Source organism: Talpa occidentalis, unplaced genomic scaffold, assembly GCF_014898055.3.
Source record: "Talpa occidentalis isolate TD23 unplaced genomic scaffold, MPIMG_talOcc4v2.1 talOcc4.11, whole genome shotgun sequence".
NCBI lineage: Eukaryota > Metazoa > Chordata > Mammalia > Eulipotyphla > Talpidae > Talpa > Talpa occidentalis.
In genome coordinates this window covers 92359620-92383141 of record NW_023601104.1, presented here as the reverse complement: position 1 = coordinate 92383141, position 23522 = coordinate 92359620, and the positions used below count along the sequence as shown (strand labels likewise).

Genomic DNA, 23522 nt, shown 5'->3' with positions numbered 1-23522 from the left:
GGGGTTATTTTTTATTTTTGGTGGAGAGGGTTAGGAGGTGTGTAGAAACAAGGAAGAGAGCGAAAAAAAGATTAATGTGAAATTTCAAAACTGACCTTCTTCATCTTGGAAAACCACCTCAAAGTTCTTGCTCCAATCTGAGATGGAGAAATTACGGGTGGCTTTCAGAGACTGTGAAGCAGTGAAAGAAAGGAAACCATCAGAACATTGGTTGGCATCTCTTTGTTGTTAAAAACAAAAATGAAAGAACATTATCATTGTCAATTTAACTAACCAGGAGGAAATCCATTTTCTGTAATATGCTAGTGCCTGGAGGAGATATATTACCTACAAATAAACTTTAACAATACCATCTTATATTTCAAATGCACATATGTCCAGAAGAAATTTAAGGTTTTAGAAAAGAATTGAATTCATCTCTATACCATTGTTGTTGCTGGAAAGATGAAGTCAATTTTTTTTTAATGTTCATTTTACTACTGAGGAAAGCCTTACATAAAAGATATAAAAATGACTCAAATTAGTAAGTTGTCAGTATAACAGCAAAGCAATCCTGGTTTCGAGTCAAGTATAGTCTATCCACTAGACAGCTCCATCCACCAGGATAGGTTCAGACAGGGAGTCATGCCACCCGGAGAATGTAGCTAAGAAAAGGGGTTTCCAGGCACACCTAACAGAGCCAAACATCACAAACACTTTCTGGACAGAGACCAAGCTTTCTCATTCCTGGGGAATGTAAGAACTACGCCAGTGTCTACGCAGTGGAGACAGACACACATCAGGTGTTCCTTTCCAACAGACCAGAGTGACAACAAAAATCATTTCCTTTTCACACAAGAGTTCTTCTATTCTAGAGATTCAATAACAAGAACCCTCCTCTGTAACATCTACTTTCATCTGCCCTACATAGAGGAGTTGTTAGATTGCTCACAAGTTAGTTCAGTACAGATTGTAAAGCCAAACGTATAACCTAGTCTCTCCTCTCAATGACACAGACCCAAACTTAGTGTAATGAAACACACAGAAGAATAGTCTAACAGAATTTTAAAAGATGAGAGAAATTTGAATTTCATAAGAAAGATAGCCTACAGAATGTAAACAAATACTGAAGAGGTTTTTAGTTGAAAAATATTGGGAACTCTTGACAGAGATGAGACTTTACTCACTGACTCCAACAAGGCGTGCCTGCTGACCTTCAGGGTGACTTTGGAATGTGGTCTTTTCATATGTACCTGTCGAAGCTCTCGTTGGAAAAAGTTCACCTTGTCCTGAAAGGTCTCAGAGCCTCCTGAGGAGAAACAAGAACCACTGTGAGTGCAGCCTCATAAGAAGACATCTGTGCAGGCCACCTCTACCCTCAGACACCCAAGGCAGCTGGGGTCACTGTCTGCCCTCTCAGGACCTGTGAACAACCTTACCTATGTTCTTATGAAGGGAGCGGATGAAAGTGGCTGCAAGAATGTTCCTCTCCTTACAGCTGAGCTCCACAGGAGGCTGAATGCCATCATCTACCACCAGCGTGAGGAGCTTATGGACAGGGTCAGGGCCAAGGTATGAAAACTGACAAAGTTAAAAAAAAAAGGAGTTAAGTCTATAAAACCCTCAAATGCAGGGCCTCCCTGGTGTGGCAAGGGGTTAAGATGCAACCTATGAAACTATCTGCAGCCACTGAAGCACAAGTTCCATCCCCAGCCCAACCAGGGAGCTCCCTACATGGTGTAGCAGACCTCTCCTGGCTCGCCCGCTGCTCCCCTCAGCAGTGTATTTCAGTCAATCCACCTACTCTGCTCCCCACTCTGTCTCTAGTGAGTCCTCTCACCACCCCCCATAAGAACTGTGGGTTCTTGTATACATAAATAATCTTTAAAAAAAAACAAAATCCTCAAATGCAGCAAAAACTATCCACACCCCTACCCATTTTTTAAAGCAAATTTAACTTTTATTACTACATGAAAGAAATTATAAAAATTTTATTATTGGGCCTCCCCTGGTGGCGCAGTGGTTGAGGACTGGGCTGCAAAGCTGCCCGCAGACTCTACAGCGTCGGTTCAATCCCCGGCCACCGGCAGGGATCCCACATGGCGCGCAGACCTCTCCTCGTCAGTCTGCCTATTCTGTTCCCCGCTCTGGCTCTGGTGAATTCTCTCACACTCCCGTGCTTCTGACTGTACCCAGTGCTTGTATAAATAAATAAATAAATAAATCTTTTGGAAAAATTATTATTTTTAAAGATTTGTCTATAAATCTTTTTAAAAAATTATTATTTTTAAAGATTTATCTATTTATACATTTATACTGGGGTACAGGCCAGAGGTGTGGGGTAGGGGTGAAAGGATTCACCAGAGATAGAGTGGGAACAGAGCAGGCAGGCTGACTGAAATACACTGCTGAGGGAGCAGCAGGTGAGTCAGGAGAGGTCTGCTGCGCCATGTGGGTCACCTCCCTGGCTGGGGATTGAACTTGTGCTGCATTGGCTGCAGACAGCCTCACAAGTTGCTTCTTAACCCCTTGCGCCAACAGGGAGGCCCTTAACTATATATTACGAATATTATCAATTTGATATAAAAGCTTGCTTTTCTTGCATGGAAAAACTGAAAGTACCTACATTAATCATATTAATATCTACATTAATCATTTTTGCCTGCCAGAAAACAGTAATTATGTGAATGTAATGAGGTTAATTTGCAGTTGGTTAATTATTCAGTAGGTCAAATCAACAAATACTACTTTGTAGCCAGCCTGCATTGTGTGCATGTGTGTCTCCCCTTCTGCACCAACTAACAAAACAAGCTAAGCCAGTTTTTTCCAAGAAAGTACCTACCAGGAGTAAGTACATCCCCTTGTTTTTTTATCTCAGTGCTCTACAACACAAATTTTACTTTAAATCATGAATAGCAGAACCTGCCTTCAGTAAGGATCACAGGCAACACTATAGATCTTCCAACATAAAACATTAAGGGTAAAGATAATGGGGATATACAAAGCAGCAAATGGCTACCTTGAAGAGGTTGGACAGAGTGGCTGAAGGAAAGTGATTTGCCTTTAAATTTCAAAAACTCAGAAAAGTTAGGAAAATTTTCTAAATATATATGAATGCTGATTCTAAAAATAGCTTTAGCACACTGAGAATTCAAGCCAGAGATACTAACACAGACTCCACTAACTTAGTCTTTGGGCAAAAGATGACTATTCTGGGTTGCTGCTGAATCCTTTTTCTGCAGGCACATATCCTTCTAGAACTTCTATATTCTTCATGCTATTTTGTGAATAACAACTCTTACTTTATTGGGCGATGAATACCATAAGCACAATGAGAACTTCCCCAAACACCAAAAGCCCTTCTAGGGAAAAAAAAAAAAAGAAGCTAAGGCATACCAGAGTTGAAGCCTAGTCAGCTTGACCAGATGTAAGTTCAACTTACTTTTGTTCCTGGGCACACTCGGAAGGTGTAAAGGCGCCAGGGAATGATTTTCAGGTAGAACTCCTTTACTGAGAATTGCTAGAGGACCAACATAAAGAAAATGAATGATAAATAAAAAGGCTCTACTTGGATATTGTACTTCCAATATCAGAGTCCCTATCTACATGTCCTGTGGTAATCTTTTCCCTCTAAGGACAAAGAGAACAATTTGGACTGTACTGAAATCAAATAAATAACACTAACTCTATCCTGAAATAAGCAAATCAAAAATATTATTCTGAAAATATAACTTCACACTGCTTATAATCTTAAAATTCAAGTCTTATTGCCATTTCTAAACATCTGAGATCAGATTTTCACTGTATGAGTAGAGAACATTTCTCCTAGAAACAACCAAACTCTTCTGGTCAGTCAGGAGTTGTTCAGAGAGACTTCCTCAAAGTCAGAGACAAGAAACAACAGTGGTCATACCCACTGCTTTATCTTTAAGTTGAAAGGTATTAAGGATTTGCCATGGAAGAGGAGGTAGGGGAGTGGAAGCATGGGGACAGGTAGTTATGGTAGTCTCATACCATGAAAGCCATAAAAATCCTTTTGGTCCTGGGTGGGGGTAGGAGAGTGGGGTTGGCATCAGAGGGCCAAAAAAAGAAAAAGATCCCTTAGATAAGAATAAAAAAGGATCCCTTTATACCATCTACCAAAAAAAGGGAATGATAATAGTCTTTTAATCTAAAAATGTTATCTAAACATGTAGTAGGTCAGAGTTTTTCTTGATTTTTAAAAAACTCTTCATTAAAGAAAATTACACATACACAGGCTAAAGAAGAAAAAACCATATAATGAACCCATCACTACCTTCAACAATTATCAATTCACAGCTAATTTTGTTTCATCTATAACCCATCAATTATCCCATTACTAATTCCCCAGGCCAAATGAGGGCTAGATTTTCAACTGATGAATAGTAAATAGCAAAGTGTTCTGAAGTAGAACAGAATCAGAACTAGAGTTTTGGTTATGTGATTAAAGGAACATAATGGGATGTCTCAAGAATCTCATTTTTCTGAAGTCTGAATGAATAAGCAAAATACAAATATTAAAAAGAAAATCCCTAACACAAAGTGCCTCTTAGCTCAGGGGCCTTGGGAAATTCACCTCCTTGTCTCTGCCAGAATTTCTCTATTCCAGTTCTGTAGCCTGATAGTGACATCTATTTATTGTAGTTTCACAAATCACAGAATGAAAGATCAAATTGTTTTGAAATAGCACAAAGGGCCAAACAGAATTTTTACACAAGTGAAAAAAAATTTAATAATTAAAGTAGTTCTCTTTAAAACTCATGCCCTGAAAACGCTCCACAAAAGCCATCAAAGGGCAGAATGGCGCAGGTGCAATAAAGTGCCCGGGCATACAGAATTCCAGACAGAGGCTGAATCGAATCCAAAATACACTTGAAGCAGCAGAAGTGGCATGATCTGCTTAAGTTAGGCAGCCTCCCTTAGTATCCTAGGAACACTATAAAAGTCAGTAACTTTGCCTTGATTCTGAGACTGTTACTTATAGTTTTTGTTAGCAAACCTTCCAAGACCCCCAGTGCCTGCCTGAAACCATGCATGTGTGTATATGTGTGTACATGTACACACACACACACACACACACACAGTTTTCCCCTAAGCATACATACCTATAATAAAATTTAATTTATAAATTAGGCAGAGAAAAATTAACAATGCTAAAAGAACAGTTGCAACAATATATATATAGTAAAAGTTGTGTGACTATGGTCTCTCTCTCATTGTGCATATTTTTGAATGAACTGGAATTGCTGCACTGACTGGGATAACTAAAATCAAGGAAAGTAAAACTGTAGCTCAGGAGGAACAGCTATGCCAACTATATGCAAGCCCAGGCAAGGGAATTCTGAGGCAAGAATGGGAGTTCCTACCTTTGGTGACACATAACAGTACACCTTCTTTGGTTTCTTCACCTTCTCGGGGGTATGACACTCTGAGGGTGAATCTTCATCTTCCTCCTCAACAGCAGTGGAAGGCCGGCGCTGGGAAGAGCTCATGTGCATGGGCGGGAGGTGCCATGGTGTGCTGGTACAGTTGGTAGCATTATAAAGATAAGCCTCAAAGTAAATACTCACTCCTGAGGTGGACACATTGCGTTCGACAATATTCTTCTCATTCTCTGAAGTATAATAAGGAGTAAGGTTTAAGGTAGGAGTCAGAAAGAAAAAGTTACCTATCACTAGAACTTGAGTCCATGGGACTCTAAGTCAAGTTTGGTTCAAATATCAAATTCTTGTAAAGTCGATCAGAAGAGAACAGACATGCAAAGAACAAGTGGCTGGGAACAGGCCTAAATCGCAGCTTTTCTTTCAACTCACCACTCAGAACAATAATGTCAAATTCGCCATTATTGATTGGCTGACTTTGGTATGAAATGCAGGCATGGAAGCAGCCGCGAGAATGCAGGGTGAGCCGCAAGAACACCTGGCAAGTCTGTCTGTTGGATGTCACTGACTTCTCAAAGGAGACTCCAGTGCTCTCTTCTTCTTGAGGACCAAGCTATAGGAGGAAAACAAGGCATCACCAGACATACATAATGTTCCCTATCTGCAAAATAACTTATTCCTTCCAAAGAACTTTCCTTTCTATGAGCTTATCTCACAAGTCTCAGTCACTGAAGAGAGGTATGGTCAGATGAAGGAAGGACAGCACAGAAGCCAGGAAGAAGGAGACGAGGGAAGGAATTTGCAAGGGGAAGAATGACAGAGAGAGGAGTATACAGAGAAAAAAGGGAGGCTGCTTACCTCATGAATGGACAAACTGTAATTGAGTTCATCTCTCAAGGATGCGGAATTGTTGGTGGGGTTGTCATACTCATCTCGAGGTACTATTTGAAGGGTGTGTGGCTGCCCACAGGTTAACACAAGAGTAGAAAAATGGCATACTATTTTAGTCTTGGAAGGAACCACCATTCCTGGAACAAAGACAATGAAGTCTAATGTTTAAAGATTACAAAGCATCAGTGAGTCCTAGAGAGCAGGGCCCCTGCCCAATTCCGAGGGATAAACAATACCATTAAGAGGCAGAGAAAAAAAAGAAAACAGCTCAATTCAACTGAACTTGGGGGATCATTCTTACAAATTCCTAACAAGCACTAAACAATTCCTACAAGCACTAAACAAAATGAGAAAATAACTTGGAGAAAACAGAACTGAGAATTATAGCTATAGTATTTAGAGTCCCACTTCAAATCTGCAAGAAGGCAGGTCTTTAAAATAAATACTGAACAACTGCAAAAACAAAACAATCTGAAATACGGTCAGATGCCAATTTAATAACACATGTACACACTTACATGTTGAAAACTACAATGAAAAATTCAAAGAGTCTAAATAAATTCAGAGGTGTTTATGAACTGGAAGAGTCAAGAGAGTAAAGATGTCATTCACTGCAAAGAATATACAGGTTTAATCCAATTCATGTCAAAAATCGCAACAAGATAATTTATAGATTTACATAATTTTATTTTCAATTTATGTGGAAAAGCAAAGGACCAGAATAGCTAAAACAATTTTGAACAAGAAGAATAAAGTGAGAACACTCAGGCTACCCAGTTCCTAGATTTATTATGTAGCTAACAGCAATCATGGCTTTGTAGTGTTGGTGGAGTGACAGAAACATGGATCAATGGAACATCTGAGAACCCAGAAATAGAAACTGCCCCCCACCAAAATGCCCAACTGATCTTTGACAAAGTTGCAAAGCAATGTAATAGGGGAAAGATAGCCTCTTCAATAAATGATGCTGGAAAGACTAGGCATCTATTAAAAAAAACAAACTTTGATCCAAGTCTCACATGTAAATATTAACTAAAAATGGATCGCTAACTTAAATATAAAATTTTAAAAAAGCAAGAAACATTCAGAAAAAATAAATATGAGGAAATCTTCAAGATACAGAACCAGAAAAGAGTTCTCAGATGCCAAAAGCATGATCCATAAAAGGAAAAATAAGGTGATTTCACCAAAAATAAAAACTTTCGTTCTATAAAGACACTCTTAACAGTATGAAAAGAAAAGCTAAAACTTGAGAGAAAGTATCTGCAAACTATGTATCTAACAAAGGACAGGTATGCAGAATGTATAAAGAACTCTCAAAGCAACAGTAAACAGCCAAAAAGCCTAATTAGAAAAGACATTTCACCAAAGAGGATGTACAGATGGCAAATGAGTACATGAAAATATGTTCAACATGGTTAATCACTTGGGAAATGTAAATTAAAACCACCACACACATATCAAAATGGCTAGAACAAAAAATAGTGACAATATCAAATGTTGGCAAGGGTATGAAAAAACTGCTAATGGGAATCTAAAATGCTACATGCACTCTAGGAGAGCTTGACAGTTTCTTAAACCCAGCAATTGCATTCCTGGGCAATAAACCCAAAGGAATGAAGACTTATGTTCATACAAAAATGTGCACATGAATGTTCACAGATTTATTCATAATAGTCAAAAAGTGGAAACAACCCAGCTGTCTTCCAAGTGGTGCATGATTAAACTATGGTACATTCACATTCAGTAATAAAAAAGTATATTCCACAACCTCAATAACTCTCCAGAGACTTATGCTGAGTGGGAAAATAAGGTATGTAACCAAGTGGTGACATACTGTATAATTCCGTTTACATAACATTCTTAAAATGACAAAACTATAAAAAAGGAGACTAGATTCATCATCAAAAGGCAAAGAGAAGGATCCTTGGGGGGGAGGGGATTGTTTTGTATCCTGACTGTTTCAACCGGGCTGTGTGATACTGTACTATAGTTTTGTAAGAAGTTACCATTGGCAGAAAGTGGGCCAAGGGTACACCAGATTTCTCTGTATTATCTCTTATAACTACATGAGAATTGACAATTATTTTAAAATAAAGACTTTAACTTTAGTTTAAGAAGGAAAGGACTGGTCTATACTACAAGGACATGAATTGTTCTCCATTGGTGGCAAGGAGGTGGGTGATGATTATGTGGAAAGGAATCTGTGAATGAGGCACTCGATGAAGCAAAGGAGGAGCTACATGGAGAGGCAAATGGCTTGTGAGCCACCTCAGCCAGTGTTGTCTTCTATTATAAGAGAAAGAAAAGAGAGGACCAGTCAAGCAAAAAGATCTACTTAAAACTCCTCTCATTATGTTTTGGTTCCAAAAGATTCCTAAGGACCTCTCATTTCTGTGGATACCACCCTGGCCATTGTCTAATGACATCCTCAAAAGGAAGCCAAGGCAGGGCACAGAGGACAGGATGACAGGGACAACTGACAGACAGGCTGAGGAGACAGAAGTCAGAGATTATACTTTGAGGATTTAAAACCAGTGGGCAACTGTTATTTGACATAAAAGACAAAAGAGGGGGGAAAGGGTAGAGATTCTTAGATACCTAGAAGCTTGAGCAGACACTCTTCAGTGAAAAGCAAAACACACATTGGCAGAAAGGACGCCACGGTCAGGGTGCTTTTATATGAATAGATTTCAAAAATCAGGAGAATTTACCTTTCGTCTATTCTGACATCCTTATCCCTAAGAACTTACCAGCTAATGATGCAGCATTTCCACTACTAGAGAAATAAAAACATATTTCCACACCATACACTAATGTCCACAGCAGCATTATACATAGTAGCTAAATGTCCATGAAAGGATAAAAGCACAGGACAGCCACACAATGGAATATTATTTAGCAATAAAAAGAAATGAAGTACTGATCCATATTGTAGCATGGATGAACCTTAAAGGCATTATACTAATTGAAACAAGCCCATCACAGAAGGTCAAATATTTTATGATGACACTCACATAAAATATCTGGAGTAGGCAAAACCAGAGTAAGTGGCTTAGTGGTTGCCTAGGGGCAAAAGGTTTGGGGGGAAATGGGAAGTGACCCCTAATGGGTTTAGGTTTCCCTTTGGAGTGATGAAAACGTTCTAAAATTGACTGTGGTGATGGTTGCATAACACTATGCATTTTAGGGGCCTCCCCGGTGGCACAGCGGTTGAGCGCTGGGTTGCGAAGCTGCCCGCGGCCTCTGCGGCGCCGGTTCGATCCCCGGCTGCTCCCCAGCCACCGGAGGAGGGTCCCACATGGCGTGCAGACCTCTCCTGCCGCCCGCTGCTCCCCTCAGCAGTGCACTTCGGTCCTTCTGCCTGCTCTGCTCCCCGCTCTGGCTCTGGTGAATTCTCTCACCCTCCCGCGCTTCTGACTGTACCCAGTGCATGTATAAACAAAACAAACAAACAAACCAGCAAACAAATAAATAAAGCATGCCTCTACAAAAAATAAAAATAAAAATAAAAAAAAATAACACTATGCATTTTAAAAATCATTAAATTGTATATTTTAAATGGATGAGTAATATGTCAGGTGAGTTAAATCTCAAGAAAGGTATTAATTTAAAAAAAAATAAAGACAAAGACAAAGGAAGATAAGAATAGTGGGAGAGAAAGGGAGAGAGAATGAAAAAAAGAACCTACCAGGCTGAAAAATCTTGTAGTAGGGACTATAGGCCACGTTTAATCCACCAAGTTTCACTGAGATTTCATAACGTCCAGCCCTGCGTACAGTGAAGGCCACCTTGACCACATTGAAACTGGGTTCCTGGAGGACTTCCTGCGTCACTGGAATTTCCACTGCTAGCTCCACATGAGAAATGTGAACTCGCAGTCCCACAGGCCGGTGCGCAGGGAAAGGCTGCCCATTCTTGTAGAATAACTGCAGTGGGGAAAGGGGTACTCAGTAGTGAGCAGGGGGGACGTCACCCCTAGTCTAACTCAAAAGAGTGTAGAGAAAGAGGAAATAGCTGGCAAATCCCAGTACCCACCTGCTCCTACAGTCCTGCTCACAGAGAGAAACAAATTCTCTCAGAACTTCTAAGAAAACCATTAAATCTCAAGGTTTCAAAGAAAACCACTAAACCTGTTCCGAGAATAAGGATAATTTCAACTTGACATTTCTGAACCACAAATGCTGTCTCCCCTGTCTTACTGGCCCTTTTTATTATATTATACTGCTAACCAGATGTAAAGTTAAGTCATCGGTATCATTGGCACCAAGTGAACACACCCATACAGTCAGCGTAAGGGTGGTTCAGGGTAACAAGTCAAGCAGAATGCTGCAGCGGAAGTCACTCCGGAGGGTGGCAAACTTTTACTGCAAAGGACCAGAGAATATATTTTATTTGGCATTGTGGGTCATAAGCAACAACTCAACTGTGATTAACTACTCATGTGCAGTCCACACAGGATGATGAATGGGTGTGACTGTTCCATTTAAACTACATTTACCTGAATTGGCCCTCAGGTCAAAGTTCGCCAGCCCTCTCTCCCCCCGCCCCATCTACAAACCTATTCTCTTCAGTAAAAATTTTCTTTTATTTTGAAGAGGTAACATTAAGCTTTATACATCTTCAAAGCTAAGCACCTATTAGAGCAAAATTTATGATTCTTCAGATATTAACAATTGCCAAGTTCCTGGGAGGGGTTGAAAAACAAGGGAAATACTAACATTCCAGGCCAGCACCACCAACTGAATGAACTGGGCTCTGGAAAGCAAGTGACTCAGAAAACCCAATGGGTATGGAGACAGAAACATTCCCTTACATGCACTCGGAAGGCCATGCTGTGGCCCACCTCATAGGGGTCCTTCCAATCCCAGGACACTTTGCAAGACCGGGGATCCAGGTAATTTCCCCGCACGTAGTCATAAATGGTCCGGTCCCCTCGGCGCTCACGGTCCTCATTCTGGAGGAAGCTGACTACACGTGCGGCAAGCTCAAAGAGGAACTTAATTGTGAAGAAGAATGCTACCACAGACACTGTGATTCCACCTACGCAAAAGAGAACACACACACCACCGGCCAGTTACACATTACAGCTTCTCATTATGGAACATCTCTCAAAGATTAATGGAAGACAGGACAGGAGAGCAAGACTTCCTAAGACACACTGTGCTGGGTCAAAACCTCTGTGGGGTCGGGCCTCCCCTGGTGGCGCAGTGGTTGAGCGCTGGGCTGCGAAGCTGCCTGCAGCCTCCGCAGTGCCGGTTCGATCCCCGGCCTCCGGTGAGGATCCCACATAGTGCAACAGACCTCTCCTGCCATGCCCACTGCTTCCCTCAGCAGTGTATTTCGTCAGTCTATCTGTTCTGTTCCCCGCTCTGGCTCTGGTGAATTCTCTCACCCTCCCTCACTTCTGACTGTACCCAGTGCTTGTATGTATGTATGTATGAATAAATAAATAAATCTTTTAAAAAAACAAACCAAAACAAAAAACCTCTGTGGGTAAAAAGAGGATCTTCTCTACCAGGATCAGAACTACATTCCTCAGGTCAAATCCCATCCACCCCCTTTATTTTTGTAAATAAAGTTCATTGGAGCAAAGTCCCACCCATTCATTTCCATATTGTCTAGAATCGATTTTGTCTGGAACTGACAGGGTTCAGTAGTTGTGACAGAGACTGTATGGCCTGGGAAGCCAAAAATAATTTCTCTCTGGCCCCTTACAGAAAAGTTTGCTAATCCTTATTCTATACCATGGGCCACACATAATGCCTGCCTCCACCTTCCTGCCTACACTGGGCCCTCACAGAAGTGGTGAAATGAATGCACATTCTATACCCTCCATGTGGAAGCCTTCCCCTCCCTTGTCCACTTGGCAAAAGTTGCCCCCAATCCCCACTAGAGTTAGGGGTTCCCTCTTCTAGGCCTCCTCAAAGTACTATATATTTACCTTCTACAACTTTTCTCCCCCTTTACTATATCTTCCTTCATGTCATGAATTCCTTGAAGGCAGATTTTCGCCCTATTTGACTTTGACTCGGCATGAAACAATGTCTGACATTGACTACAAATTACTCGGTAAATATTTCCCAAATGAATGAATTTTAACGAATGCCAATTCTGTGAAGATACATTCTGGCATGAGTAGAAAAATGTCTGTCTATTTTCCAGGAGAAAGGGAACAGACAGGAGGCAAAAAGGATGTAAACAACCCTAGCAAAAAGATAATGAGAAGAGTTCTTTCCATAACATACCAATAACGTAAAACATCAGGTCCCTTCAACGCCCACAGACAGCCAAGGATCACAGCTGGAACTGCAAAAGAAAACTTGGTTAGTTTTTTCTCCAATTCGTCCTTGCAGCCATCTCAGAGACAAAGTAGACTGTATGGCTGGAGTGAAACATCTTAAGCCTTACTGTCCCTTTCCCTTGCTCGAGCTTAACCTCAGATGTATTTCAGAGAAACAGACTGTATCACAACCCTGAAGATTTCCAATCTACTGACCCCCTAGGAATACCACAGTCACTTGCTTTACTGCTAATTACAAAATACAATAACATGACTTCTAAGATCCAGGGCCCCAAGACACTTTCCCTCCCCCAAGCAAAGTGTGCTAATTAACACAAGCCAAGAGAATAATGGAGTCACTCTCCCCTTATATTTGCCTTCTGGAAGTAATTCATGCAAGTAGAAATAGTTATGTAAAATGTGGATTTTCAAGTATTATCATCACGTTGGCATTATGTAATTAAAACAAACCCTGGATAATCTCAATAATAAGCAGTGGGTATGTAAGAGAAGTCATTTATGCTGTTTCCAATCAGACAAACTAATGGGCCCTGTGAAAGAAGAATTCAGCAGAAAGGCCAATGAGAGGACCAAAAGGAAGAGGCTATACCTCTCATGGTAAGTGCTGTCTTAGGCCAGAACAATTCAAACAGGGATCAGAGTCTGGGGGAAACTTTCCTGTTATTAAACCTGTTTCCATGATAAGACTTTTCAATCTTCATTACTCATTTGAACTACCCATGGTACTGTCAAGGAAAAAAGCAATGTACACTGACAAAAAAAAAAAAAAAAACAATGTACACTGGGCAATACCCCACATATTGCCAAGGAAAAAAGCAATGTACACTGACATCTTATCACCGAGTTTTAACCTCAGTAGAGTTGTTATACTCCCTGTTCTACAATGCACTGAATTTATCCCTTATTTTCAAGTCAGTATACATTAAGGTCACCAATGTTAGCTCAAGCCAGCATGTTTTTCCAGCACTTAATCTATTCTATTACTGAAGAGACAAGACAGCTCAGTTCCGAGAGGGAGAAGAATAACTGCTTTGTTTTTTGTTTTTTTTTGCAGGATGGGCTTTTATATCTGATTATGCTAGAAAAGTTTAAGCAAAAGACAGAAAATGGCAATTAGTTTCTTTGATAATAATATGCCCAATGAAATCCAGACACAGTGGGCAATTTAAGGAACGACTGTGTCAAAGAATCACAGAAATCCCTATTTACAGTGGTGTCTGAAGTCCAGTTACCACAAAAGAAATCCACACATGGAACATTAACATTGTCAATATACTTGGATTAAGCTGTTTCCAAAAGGGACTGTTATAAAGAAATAATAATCAGGGCCTCCCTGGTGGCGCAGCAGTTGAACACTGGGTTGCAAAGCTGCCTGCAGCCTCTGCTGCGCAGGTTCGATCCCCGGCTGCTCCCCGGCCACCAGAGGAGGGTCCCGCACAGCGCGCAGACCTCTTCTGCCGCCCGCTGCTCCCCTCAGCAGTGTACTTCGGTTCTTCTGCCTGCTCTGCTCCCCGCTCTGGCTCTGGTGAATTCTCTCACTCTCCCATGCTTCTGACTGTACCCAGTGCTTATATAAATAAACAAATAAATCTTTAAAAAAAAAAAGAAATAATCAGACCCAAAATCTGGAATCACAACTATTGAATCTCATTCTGAACAGTATCTCCTCTCTCATTACCCTATGCTGAAAGCTGCTATCATCTCTCAAAAAGCATCTGTGTGTGCCTTACAGGATGTGCTAGATGACTAACCAAAACCAGCAGTTAAACTGTCTTAAGCACTCCCTCAGTTGGATACCACCCATCTGATCCTAGATGTGAAACTTCTGATCCTCAGTGAATTTACAACATTCAGCCAAAATGAAGTCCACGTGACCAGTGTTACAGGACTTTGGTCTCAAGTGTCTTACTCCTTGGAGGGATAAGCAATGTCAAATTATGACACATGTCATAAGGGCTAAGAAAATTCTTATGCTCTACCTCTGATAACTACAACTTTTCTGTGAGAGACAGCTGATAAGCAGCAAGTCAGAAGTTTAGAGAGCAGTCTAGGGATTTCAACAAACTGTGTGACCTGTCTAGATACCAGAATTCTCATTGCTGTAAAGAGTTAAGATTTCATCATTTCTACGGCACTATTCCTTTAGTCTGACATGACTCCCTGAAATCTTCCTTGATTCTCTATTTAAAACCCTTCCCTCGGGGCCTCCCTGGTGGCGCAAGTGGTTAAGCATCGCACTATGAAGCAATTTGCAATCTCTGCAGCACAAGTTCAATCCCCAGCCTGCTAGGAAGCAACCCACATGGTGCAGCAGACCTCTCCTGACTCACCCGTTGCTCCCCTCAGCAGTATACTTCGGTCAATCTGCCTGTTCTGTTCCACACTCTGTCTCTGGTGAAGCCTCTCACCCCCTGCATCTCTGGCCTCTGCCCCAGCTCTTGTATGCATAAATAATCTTTAAAATAAAATCCCTTCCCTTGTCTGAACTCCAATACTACTTTATCATTTCTCTTACAGCACTTACATTTTCTTTAATTTTAGTCCCTTGTTTGCTTTATTTTCCATTTCAGAGTTGTCAGTAAAATGAGCCAAAAGCCCAGTCTTAAAAACATTCTACAGCATCCAATTGTATATAATATGCAACAAATTAACTTATTTTTATTAACTGCAATTAAATATGAATAAAATGTTGAATGGATAGGGTTAAATGTCTGTTCTTTTCTTTGTCCAGAAGCCTAAGGACGAGGAATTTTCCAGATAGGGCCTTCTTTTCTGAGATCGTTTTTAAAATTTCTCTAATTAGCAGTATATTCACTTGAGCCAGGGGTTATAAGCTCTTCATGCCAAAAGGTTCCAATAGGCTTCATTTCTACAAGTACATGTCAAAGACACACTTCTACAGTAGTGGTTTCTGAGGCATGGCAGGGATTCTAGTTTTATGGTCCTATCCTGAGCATTATTTTTCTACAACAGTCTATCTTACTTTCCATTTTTTGCTGCTCACACTTCTTCATAAAAATTATTTTGGAATTCTTCCCAGGTCTAAATCAAGCAGAAGAAAGTAGTATGTTGAGCCTCCACCACACTATTTCATACAATTCAGTCACTAGAGTAGTTTGTTTCAAGGTCACCTATTTAGTGTCCCTGCCTTAGACAATTCAACAAACTGTGACACCCTAAGCTAGCAGAATCACAGCAGTAAATTAGTAACTCATGACCCCTTTATTGAGCCACTTGTCAAACACTGCATTATGAGCTTTACCTGTGTTAGCCTCAGTAACTGTGCCTACAGCAATGTGGTAATATAAGCACTATTTTACAGATTAAAAAAAACAAACAAATGCTAGACTGAGAAAAGTTAATTTTTTTATATTTGGTGCAGTCATTTATTCTGGTTTCATGGGTGTTAAATAGCTTTTTAATTTAATTTTTAAATTTAATTATATATACAGATTATTTTACATCATTCTTCATTTTTGTACAATGTATGCTTTCTCCTCTCAGTCGTAGTCCCTGCGAGTGGCCCACCACCAATTCACCCGAGTCCCATCACTACAGTCCCTTGTGTTCTCCCCACCCCTGTTTTGATCCTTTTCCCTTCTCCTCCCCTGCAGAATGTCTCTGATTTATAGTTGCCTGTTGATTTTGATTTTTATTATAATTACTTTCCCCCCATCCCCTATTTGTTTCCTCTACATTCCTCCTATAAGTGAAACCATCCGATATTTTTCTTTCAGAAAAGTTAATTTGTCAAACATCTCCCAGTTGGTTAAGCGACAGAGCTGAGACTTAAGCTCATGTCTAATTATGAAGTCCAGTTCTTAACTGGATACAATATTGAATTATGAAAAAGAATGAACTCAACAGATTTGAGAAGAGAAAAAATTTAAGAAAGCAGTTAAAAGAAAACATGAAAAACATTACCCAATCTTACTGTGAGGAATCTCACCATGAGGCTAAAATTAGAAAGATAAACACTTACAGTCCTTTTTTAATCTTTTGAAATAAAAAATTAAGCATGACAAAGGAAAATGGAATGCAGTGCCAATTATCTAATGCACAAATAGCACTTGCTTACTAATAGATCCTGGAATTGCTCAATACCACACTTGGCTCAAATTCCCCACAAAAGTCATGGGAGGAGGAAATACTTAAAAATACCTGTATAAAGGGAGTGTCAGATGGTTAACTGACATATATATATACTCTTATATAAATATATGCACACACACTCTTTGCTTTTATTGGAATATAGAGGTCTATAATGACGATATCATATAAAGTTTAGCCCTAACATTGAAGATCATGTATGAAAAAGTCATTTCCCAGAAATGGAGAATTGATTCCTTCATATTCAAAGTCCATATTCAAAGGAGAGGTGGGCATGAGGGGCAAAGTCAATTCTAACTGTAACTGTGCACCTGAATAGCTATCCCTTGCTGAGAAGGCTTAGCAACCAGTCACTGAGTTCACGTTCTGCATCCCAATAACAAGTGAATCTTAACTAATCTATGGTCTTACCTTTAAACGAGGGCCCATGTTCTGATAAGCCAGCGGAGCACACCTATTCGCCAGAGCAGATAACTTTGTCCACTTTCACCTTGTCTTCCCAATTCCACATGAAAGAAAATAGCTGCAAGTCAACAGAAAGTGTCTGTCCATCAGACCTTTACTGAAGGTGTGTCACATAAGCAGGACAGTCAATGTTTCTGAACAGACTGGATGAGTTCCAGGGTGGAGAAATACAGCCCCAGAATATATCATCCCTGGACCTCTTTCAAGTGCAGGGTCCAATCAACTGCCAAACGATGCATCTGTTCTGCTGTCCCAGGATCCTACCCTACAAGAAGAAAGGGTCAGTGGAATAGGCTTTATTTCTAAAAAAGAATCTGCAGATCAGGCAGTAGAAACCCTGGGACATTAGTAATAACCCAGGACTGATAACCTCTGACCAAGTTTTCCCAATTAATACTGCACAGTTTTCCCAAGGCCACATTCCACCATTACAAGTCAGGCAGCAACCTCACTGCCTAATTGTGTCACTTTCAGAAAGGAAGTCCCAGCATTTCAGTTGATCCCAACCCTCAATAGGAGCAAACTAGAGTAGATATAAAGATAAAGTGTGGGGCCTTCCTGGTGGCACAGGGATTAAAGTTATCAAGCGATCGTCAGCCACTGCAGTGTGGCTTGAGTGAGTTCACTGGCATGAGTTTGGTCCCCGGCCAGGGAGTTAACCCACATGATGCAGCAGACCTCCCCTATCTTACCCGCTGCTCCCCTCAGCAGTGTATTTCAGAAGATCTGCCTGTTCTGCTCTCCATTCTGTCTCTGTTGAATCCTCTCCCTCCCCTACCTCTAGCCCACATCCCAGTTCTTGTATGCACAGATAAATAAAAATAAATCTTAAAAAAAAAAAAACTATATATATATATAGCGTAAGCCTCATCATGACCACATGCCCAGTTTCAGTTTAATGGGACTGGAACACAGAGTCTGGGAACAAGGGCAACTCATGCCATGATAAAGAATAAAGATATTGTATGGGGACTATAACCAAGATGAAAATGCATACATTGTGCAAAAATGAAAAATGATGTAAAAAATATATAAAAAAGAAAAAAAATAAGTAACAAACACACAAAAAATGAATAAAGATATTATTCAATTGGAAAGAGGAAACTACTAAAGAGTTTTAAAACCTAATCTATTAGCTTGTGCAGTAGGCATCCGTTGTACCCTCCATGCATTTCTGAGACATGGGTAAAAACTGTTGATTTTATCTTTAAAACAGTACAATCTGCTACTATGTGGGGGTGGAGGGAAATTACTCAGTAAAGTCAGTCTATAACTCAAGACTTCCGTGAAATGAATATAGCAGGAAGAGGTTTATGGCAAAGCATAAACAGTCACCACAATACAAGAAAGAGTACTGATAAGTGAATAAACAAAAACAGTCTTCTTCCACATGGCAGGAACTGTTCTCAGGGCTTCATATGTATCAATTCACATCCCTAAAACAGATACAAGTGTCCCTACCTAACAGTTGAGGAAACTGAGGTACTTTCTTCATACTATACATAGTAGAGTCAAATGCAGGCAAACGAGGCCCAAATCCACTGCTCTACTACCTCTCTACCATTAGAAACCAAGAGGAAACACAAAATGCTAACAAGAGCAGAACTGAATGAGTGAAGGCCAGCAGCTCAAGCAAGCTGGCAAACTTTTATAATTAAAAATAAATAAGTATATGTATTTATTTTAGAATATGATGATGGACTTGCCAAGAACTTGAGCCAAAATCGAGGTCAACTAGCAATTGGAACCAGCTTACAGGATCCACAAACAAGGGAACAGTTACATAAATTATAAGAGATCCATTAGAACACTATAGAAGTATTTAAAATAAATGACATGTTGAGGAATAAAAACAAAGGGAATCAAATAAAATGTTAAATTAAAAAAATGTTAAATTAAAAAGCAAACACAAAATTACTTAGTAGCATGTGCCCAACTTTAAAAACATTACATAAAGATGACTAGAAGGAAAAACAACAATGTTAATAGTGGTCATCTCTTGGTGATGGAATTATAAATAATTTTTTATTTTCTACCTGTGCCTTTAAGTATTTTCCAAATTCTTAATAATGCAAGGGCATAAAAAAGTTTCTGTTTCTGGAAAACAAATACTCTTTTTTCATTTTATATATTTTTACATCATTTTTCATTTTTGCACAATGTATGCATTTTCATCTTGGTTATAGTCCCCATACAATTCCCAGCCCCCCTTGTTTTGATCCTACTCCCTTCTCCCCACCACTGTGTCTCTGATTTATAGTTGCTGAAACAAATACTTTCTAGAGACCCATTTTTCCTAAAATAGGAAGAGAACAAATAAGCTATATTTTTTTTGCAAATAAGAAAACACTTAAAAATTTAGGCAAAGATCACAGAATTACTGAACATTGGGCCTCCCTGGTGGCGCAAGGGGTTAAGCACTGCACCATGAAACAATCCAAAGCCTCTGCAGCACGAGTTCGATCCCCGGCTGGCCAGGGAGCAACCCACATGGCGAAGCAGACCTCTCTGGTCTTGCCCCCTGCTCACCTCAGCAGTGTGTTTCAGTCAGTCTGCCTGTTCTGTTCCTCGCTCTGTCTCTGGTGGATCCTCTCACCCCCCACCTCTCTGGCCTGTACCCCAGCTCTTGTATGCATAAATAAATAAATCTTTAAAAAAATTACTGAACATTATTTATAGTCATTATTTTTCTTAGTGGGTCTCCAACTCTACAGTTAGCTGTTTGATTGTTAAAACAAATAACTCGTAATTCTAACATCATATTCTAATAATTCTAACATCATCTTTACTGCCCCCTCCATCATGAACTACCATGCTTACCCCTAATGTTTCTGTGTCTCTTGAACTTGTTCCACAAAATTAAGACTCATCTAAAGCACCGCCTGGCTTCCCAGTCCATCTCCCAGGGTCCTCTCTCTAAAGGCAAACCAGTCACTTCCTCCTGTGTGAAGCTCCTGTGCTGAAGAGACCTCTATTATGGCATTTATTGGTCTGTATTATAATCTTTTTTTCACTGTAGTCTCTTAATGGAGTGGGGGTTCCCTGAAAACACTGAGCGGGTCTTACTCATCTTTGCAGACTAGCAGCTACTGTGATGTTCAGAGCTCTCTCTGTGATTTTCACAAGCTCTCCAGGTAATTCCTATGCATGTTAAAGTCTGAGAAGCATGATCTAGAATAGGGCAGACAGCCTGAGAAGGGAGCCACTATCTTGCATCTTTTATAAGCTCACAGGTAATGCTGATGCAGATCATGCTTTCACGAGCAGAAGTCATCAAACTATAGCCCGCAGGACAAATCCACTTCTTTTGAAAACTTTTATAACAAAAAAATGAACATAGTCAAGTTTATTCCTTTATACATATATTGTATGTGGCTGCTTTTGCACTGTAACAGCAGAGCTGAATAGTGGCAGCAGAGACATGTGGCCCACAAAACTTTCCTATCTAATCCTACATAAAAAAGTTTACCAATCTCCGGTGGAAAGGTCTTATCCTTAAAGTTACACAATTGCCTTGTATAAATGAATGCATTTTCATTAATCAAAAAAATATCATTTTCTTCCAGTTCAACTATCCCCTCTAAGGAAAAGAACTATCAAACTTGCAGCATTATGCAAATATTTCTCCTGGCTAATTTCAAGTGATATTTAAAAGCTTTAGACTTTCCATACTCTGAGAAGGAATTTTATACAATCATTTACCAAAGTATGTGTTTCTTACCATCATGCCTGCATTTCGTCAAGGCTACAATTTCCTAAAACTAGTACCTCAGGGGCCAGATACTATACTCAGGTTTCTAAAATTAACACAATAATTATTACTGACTCAGTCTCTACTTCCAAAGCACTATTTTAAAAAGACATGAAAAAGCTGATGTAAAAGCTCACTTCAGAATTCTACTTCTTATGGAGCATTTGCACGTAGGCGTTCCAAATATCACCTATTGAGTTCTACGAAATAAGACAGTACCAAAGAAGCTATTTGCTTTGTAAGATGTAGTCTCCAGTATTCTCTATACAGAGCACCAGCCAAGAGCCCAGGGAAATCAATTTTTTTAATCACACTATAACAGTGTAGGGGTCCCAGAGTGCCCCTCAATCTGCCCTGTAACAACACTACTAGCAAAAGGCCCATCGGTTAGAGAGGTCTGACTAAGGAGGCTCCACAAAATCAAGTGTACCATCAGATGCTTCAGATTACACATTTTTCTTTGCGTAATTTAACCCTTGGTTTATTCTCCTCACCCCAAAATCCCACCATAAAAGATTGTCCTCCCCCATAAGTTTATAGTCTTGAGATATTTATACAGTTGTGTATTCTTGATATCTGGTTCAGCCAAGTTATACGGTTTTCATTTATATTCTTTCCTCATCCGTCAGCCCCTCCAGCCTCTTAATCATTCCTGTGGGTCTTCTGTGAACTCTCTCCAACTGGTCCCCAGCGATCTAGTAATGAGGTGCCTCCAACTGACTGCAGCCTTCCAGGAACAGCCTCGTTAGTCAGAATAAGATGAGCTCACCCTCCTCAATCCCATGACATAATACTCCTGAGTAGACAATGCCCCCCCAAATACAGAACACTAGAATGCTGCCATATTAGACTATAACCCTATTCCAAACTCCCCAGATTTGGGCATTAGGACATGCCAGAATGTGCTAGAAGACAGAAGATAAATGACATGTTTCTGTAGCATCTAGTTACTTGAGGATGAGGTGGGTGGGATGAAAAAAAGTACTTTCATGTTGAAACAAATTCACAGATAACAGAACAGAATGCAAAATATGCATGAGTTTCTAAAGATAAAACATGGCTATGTTCAAAATACCCAGTTATTTTGTACTTGAAATGCTGCTTAGGGCTCTGTTCCCAGCCCTCTAGTGGGTAACATATCCACTCCTTTACCATAGAGCTGAAAAATCTACTTGAAATGAAAAGTTTGAAAAGCATTACAATCCCCTCTCAACTTCTGGTCTATTACCCCATTATCACCTACCTCATAGACTCACATTTTAAATAAAAAGGTGTTACGCTGTTTCCCCATCCCTAGACATCTATATTTTCCCTTAGTCTAAAACACAGATGTCAAACAAAGTTTTGGCAAATTTAACTCATTGACTACTAACATCTTCAGGTTCTTCTGTATTGTACATTCTCCACACATTTCCTATTTCTGAGCATTTGCTGACTATCAGATTGTGTGTTAAAAGCACAAAAATAAAACAGGATCTTAACCTCAACTAATTTAATTCAAAGGTCCAACCTGGGAGGTAGACAACACAATGTGGCAAGTACCATAAAAGGGAAATAATGTGTGCAGGACAGGAAGTAAAAGAGGTAACTTTGAGAGAGTGGGGAACTCTTCAGAAGAGAAACAATAGCATTGTTACTTAAGAATGAGTAAGCATTTGCAAAGCAGTGAAAGGACCAGTACTTTAGGCAGAAAGAATAGCACAAGCAAAAATACCAGTAAGAAAGTGGTGAAAAATTCAGCATTTTGAAAGCGTTTAGAAAGACTTCTGGGGGCCAAACAAGGATGGCAGGTTCTAAGCAAAGAACAGTGTAGTGGTCAAGAGCAATAATCTTTTTTTTTTTAAGATTTATTTATTTATACAAGCACTGGGTACAGTCAGAAGCGTGGGAGGGTGAGAGAATTCACCAGAGCCACAGCAGAGAGCAGAACAGGCAGACTGACGAAGTACACTGCTGAGGGGAGCAGAAGGCAGCAGGAGAGGTCTGTGGCAGGAGAGGTCTGTGGCAGGAGAGGTCTGCGGCAGGAGAGGTCTGCGCACCATGTGGGACCCTCACCCGGGGATTGAACCAGCGCTGCAGAGGCTGGGGGCAGCCTTGCAACCCAGCTCTCAACCATTGCGCCACCGGGGAGGCCCAAGAGTAATAATCTTAACACCAAGTGATCTTGGACAGGCTACTTCTCTTCTGTTGACTCAAATATAAAATGGAGATGCAGTCAGAAAAGGAAGGAACCCAGCTGCCCTCGGGATTCAAGACATGGAGTAGGAGGGGAAAGGAAGAACTGTTCGAGACCTGAAACTAGATCTAGGTGACTTGGCACTACCTTGGGGCATGTGGGTCTGACAAATCAGACTGCTAGACTGCCAGGATAGGACGGTGGTTTGTACCTAGGCCCTGGCAGCCCAATCCACAGTAGGTAAGGAAGATGGCATTGAAGAGATCTGAGGAACTAACTGGTTTTCCAGGGAAAACTCATTTGAAAGCAACCATAGCAACAATCCAAAATCTGACTTTTGGTTTTTTCTCAAGAATGATGATAAAAAACAAGAATCTCCTTTATTGAGAACTTAGTATGTGCCAACACTATTTGAAGCACTTCTTCATGTATTATTTCATTTAA

General features: G+C 40.2%; 1 protein-coding gene across 3 annotated transcripts in view; it reads right to left on the bottom strand.

Annotated features, from left to right (window-relative positions):
• Window positions 1-23522, bottom strand: part of AREL1 (apoptosis resistant E3 ubiquitin protein ligase 1) — a 44489-nt gene that overhangs the window by 13223 nt on the left and 7744 nt on the right. The window contains exons 2-12 of one of the 3 annotated variants that reach the window (XM_037503855.2): window positions 17098-17416; window positions 12521-12581; window positions 11089-11315; window positions 9964-10201; window positions 6240-6409; window positions 5814-5994; window positions 5367-5614; window positions 3422-3499; window positions 1419-1560; window positions 1167-1288; window positions 96-171 (exon numbers count right to left, since the gene is read on the bottom strand). In XM_037503855.2, coding sequence (XP_037359752.1) covers window positions 96-171; window positions 1167-1288; window positions 1419-1560; window positions 3422-3499; window positions 5367-5614; window positions 5814-5994; window positions 6240-6409; window positions 9964-10201; window positions 11089-11315; window positions 12521-12536 — 1498 coding nt within the window. In that variant the 5' untranslated portion in view covers window positions 12537-12581; window positions 17098-17416. The remainder of the gene's footprint in view (window positions 1-95; window positions 172-1166; window positions 1289-1418; window positions 1561-3421; window positions 3500-5366; window positions 5615-5813; window positions 5995-6239; window positions 6410-9963; window positions 10202-11088; window positions 11316-12520; window positions 12582-17097; window positions 17417-23522) is intronic. The other 2 variants (XM_037503856.2, XM_037503857.2) reach the window with 2 other exon arrangements.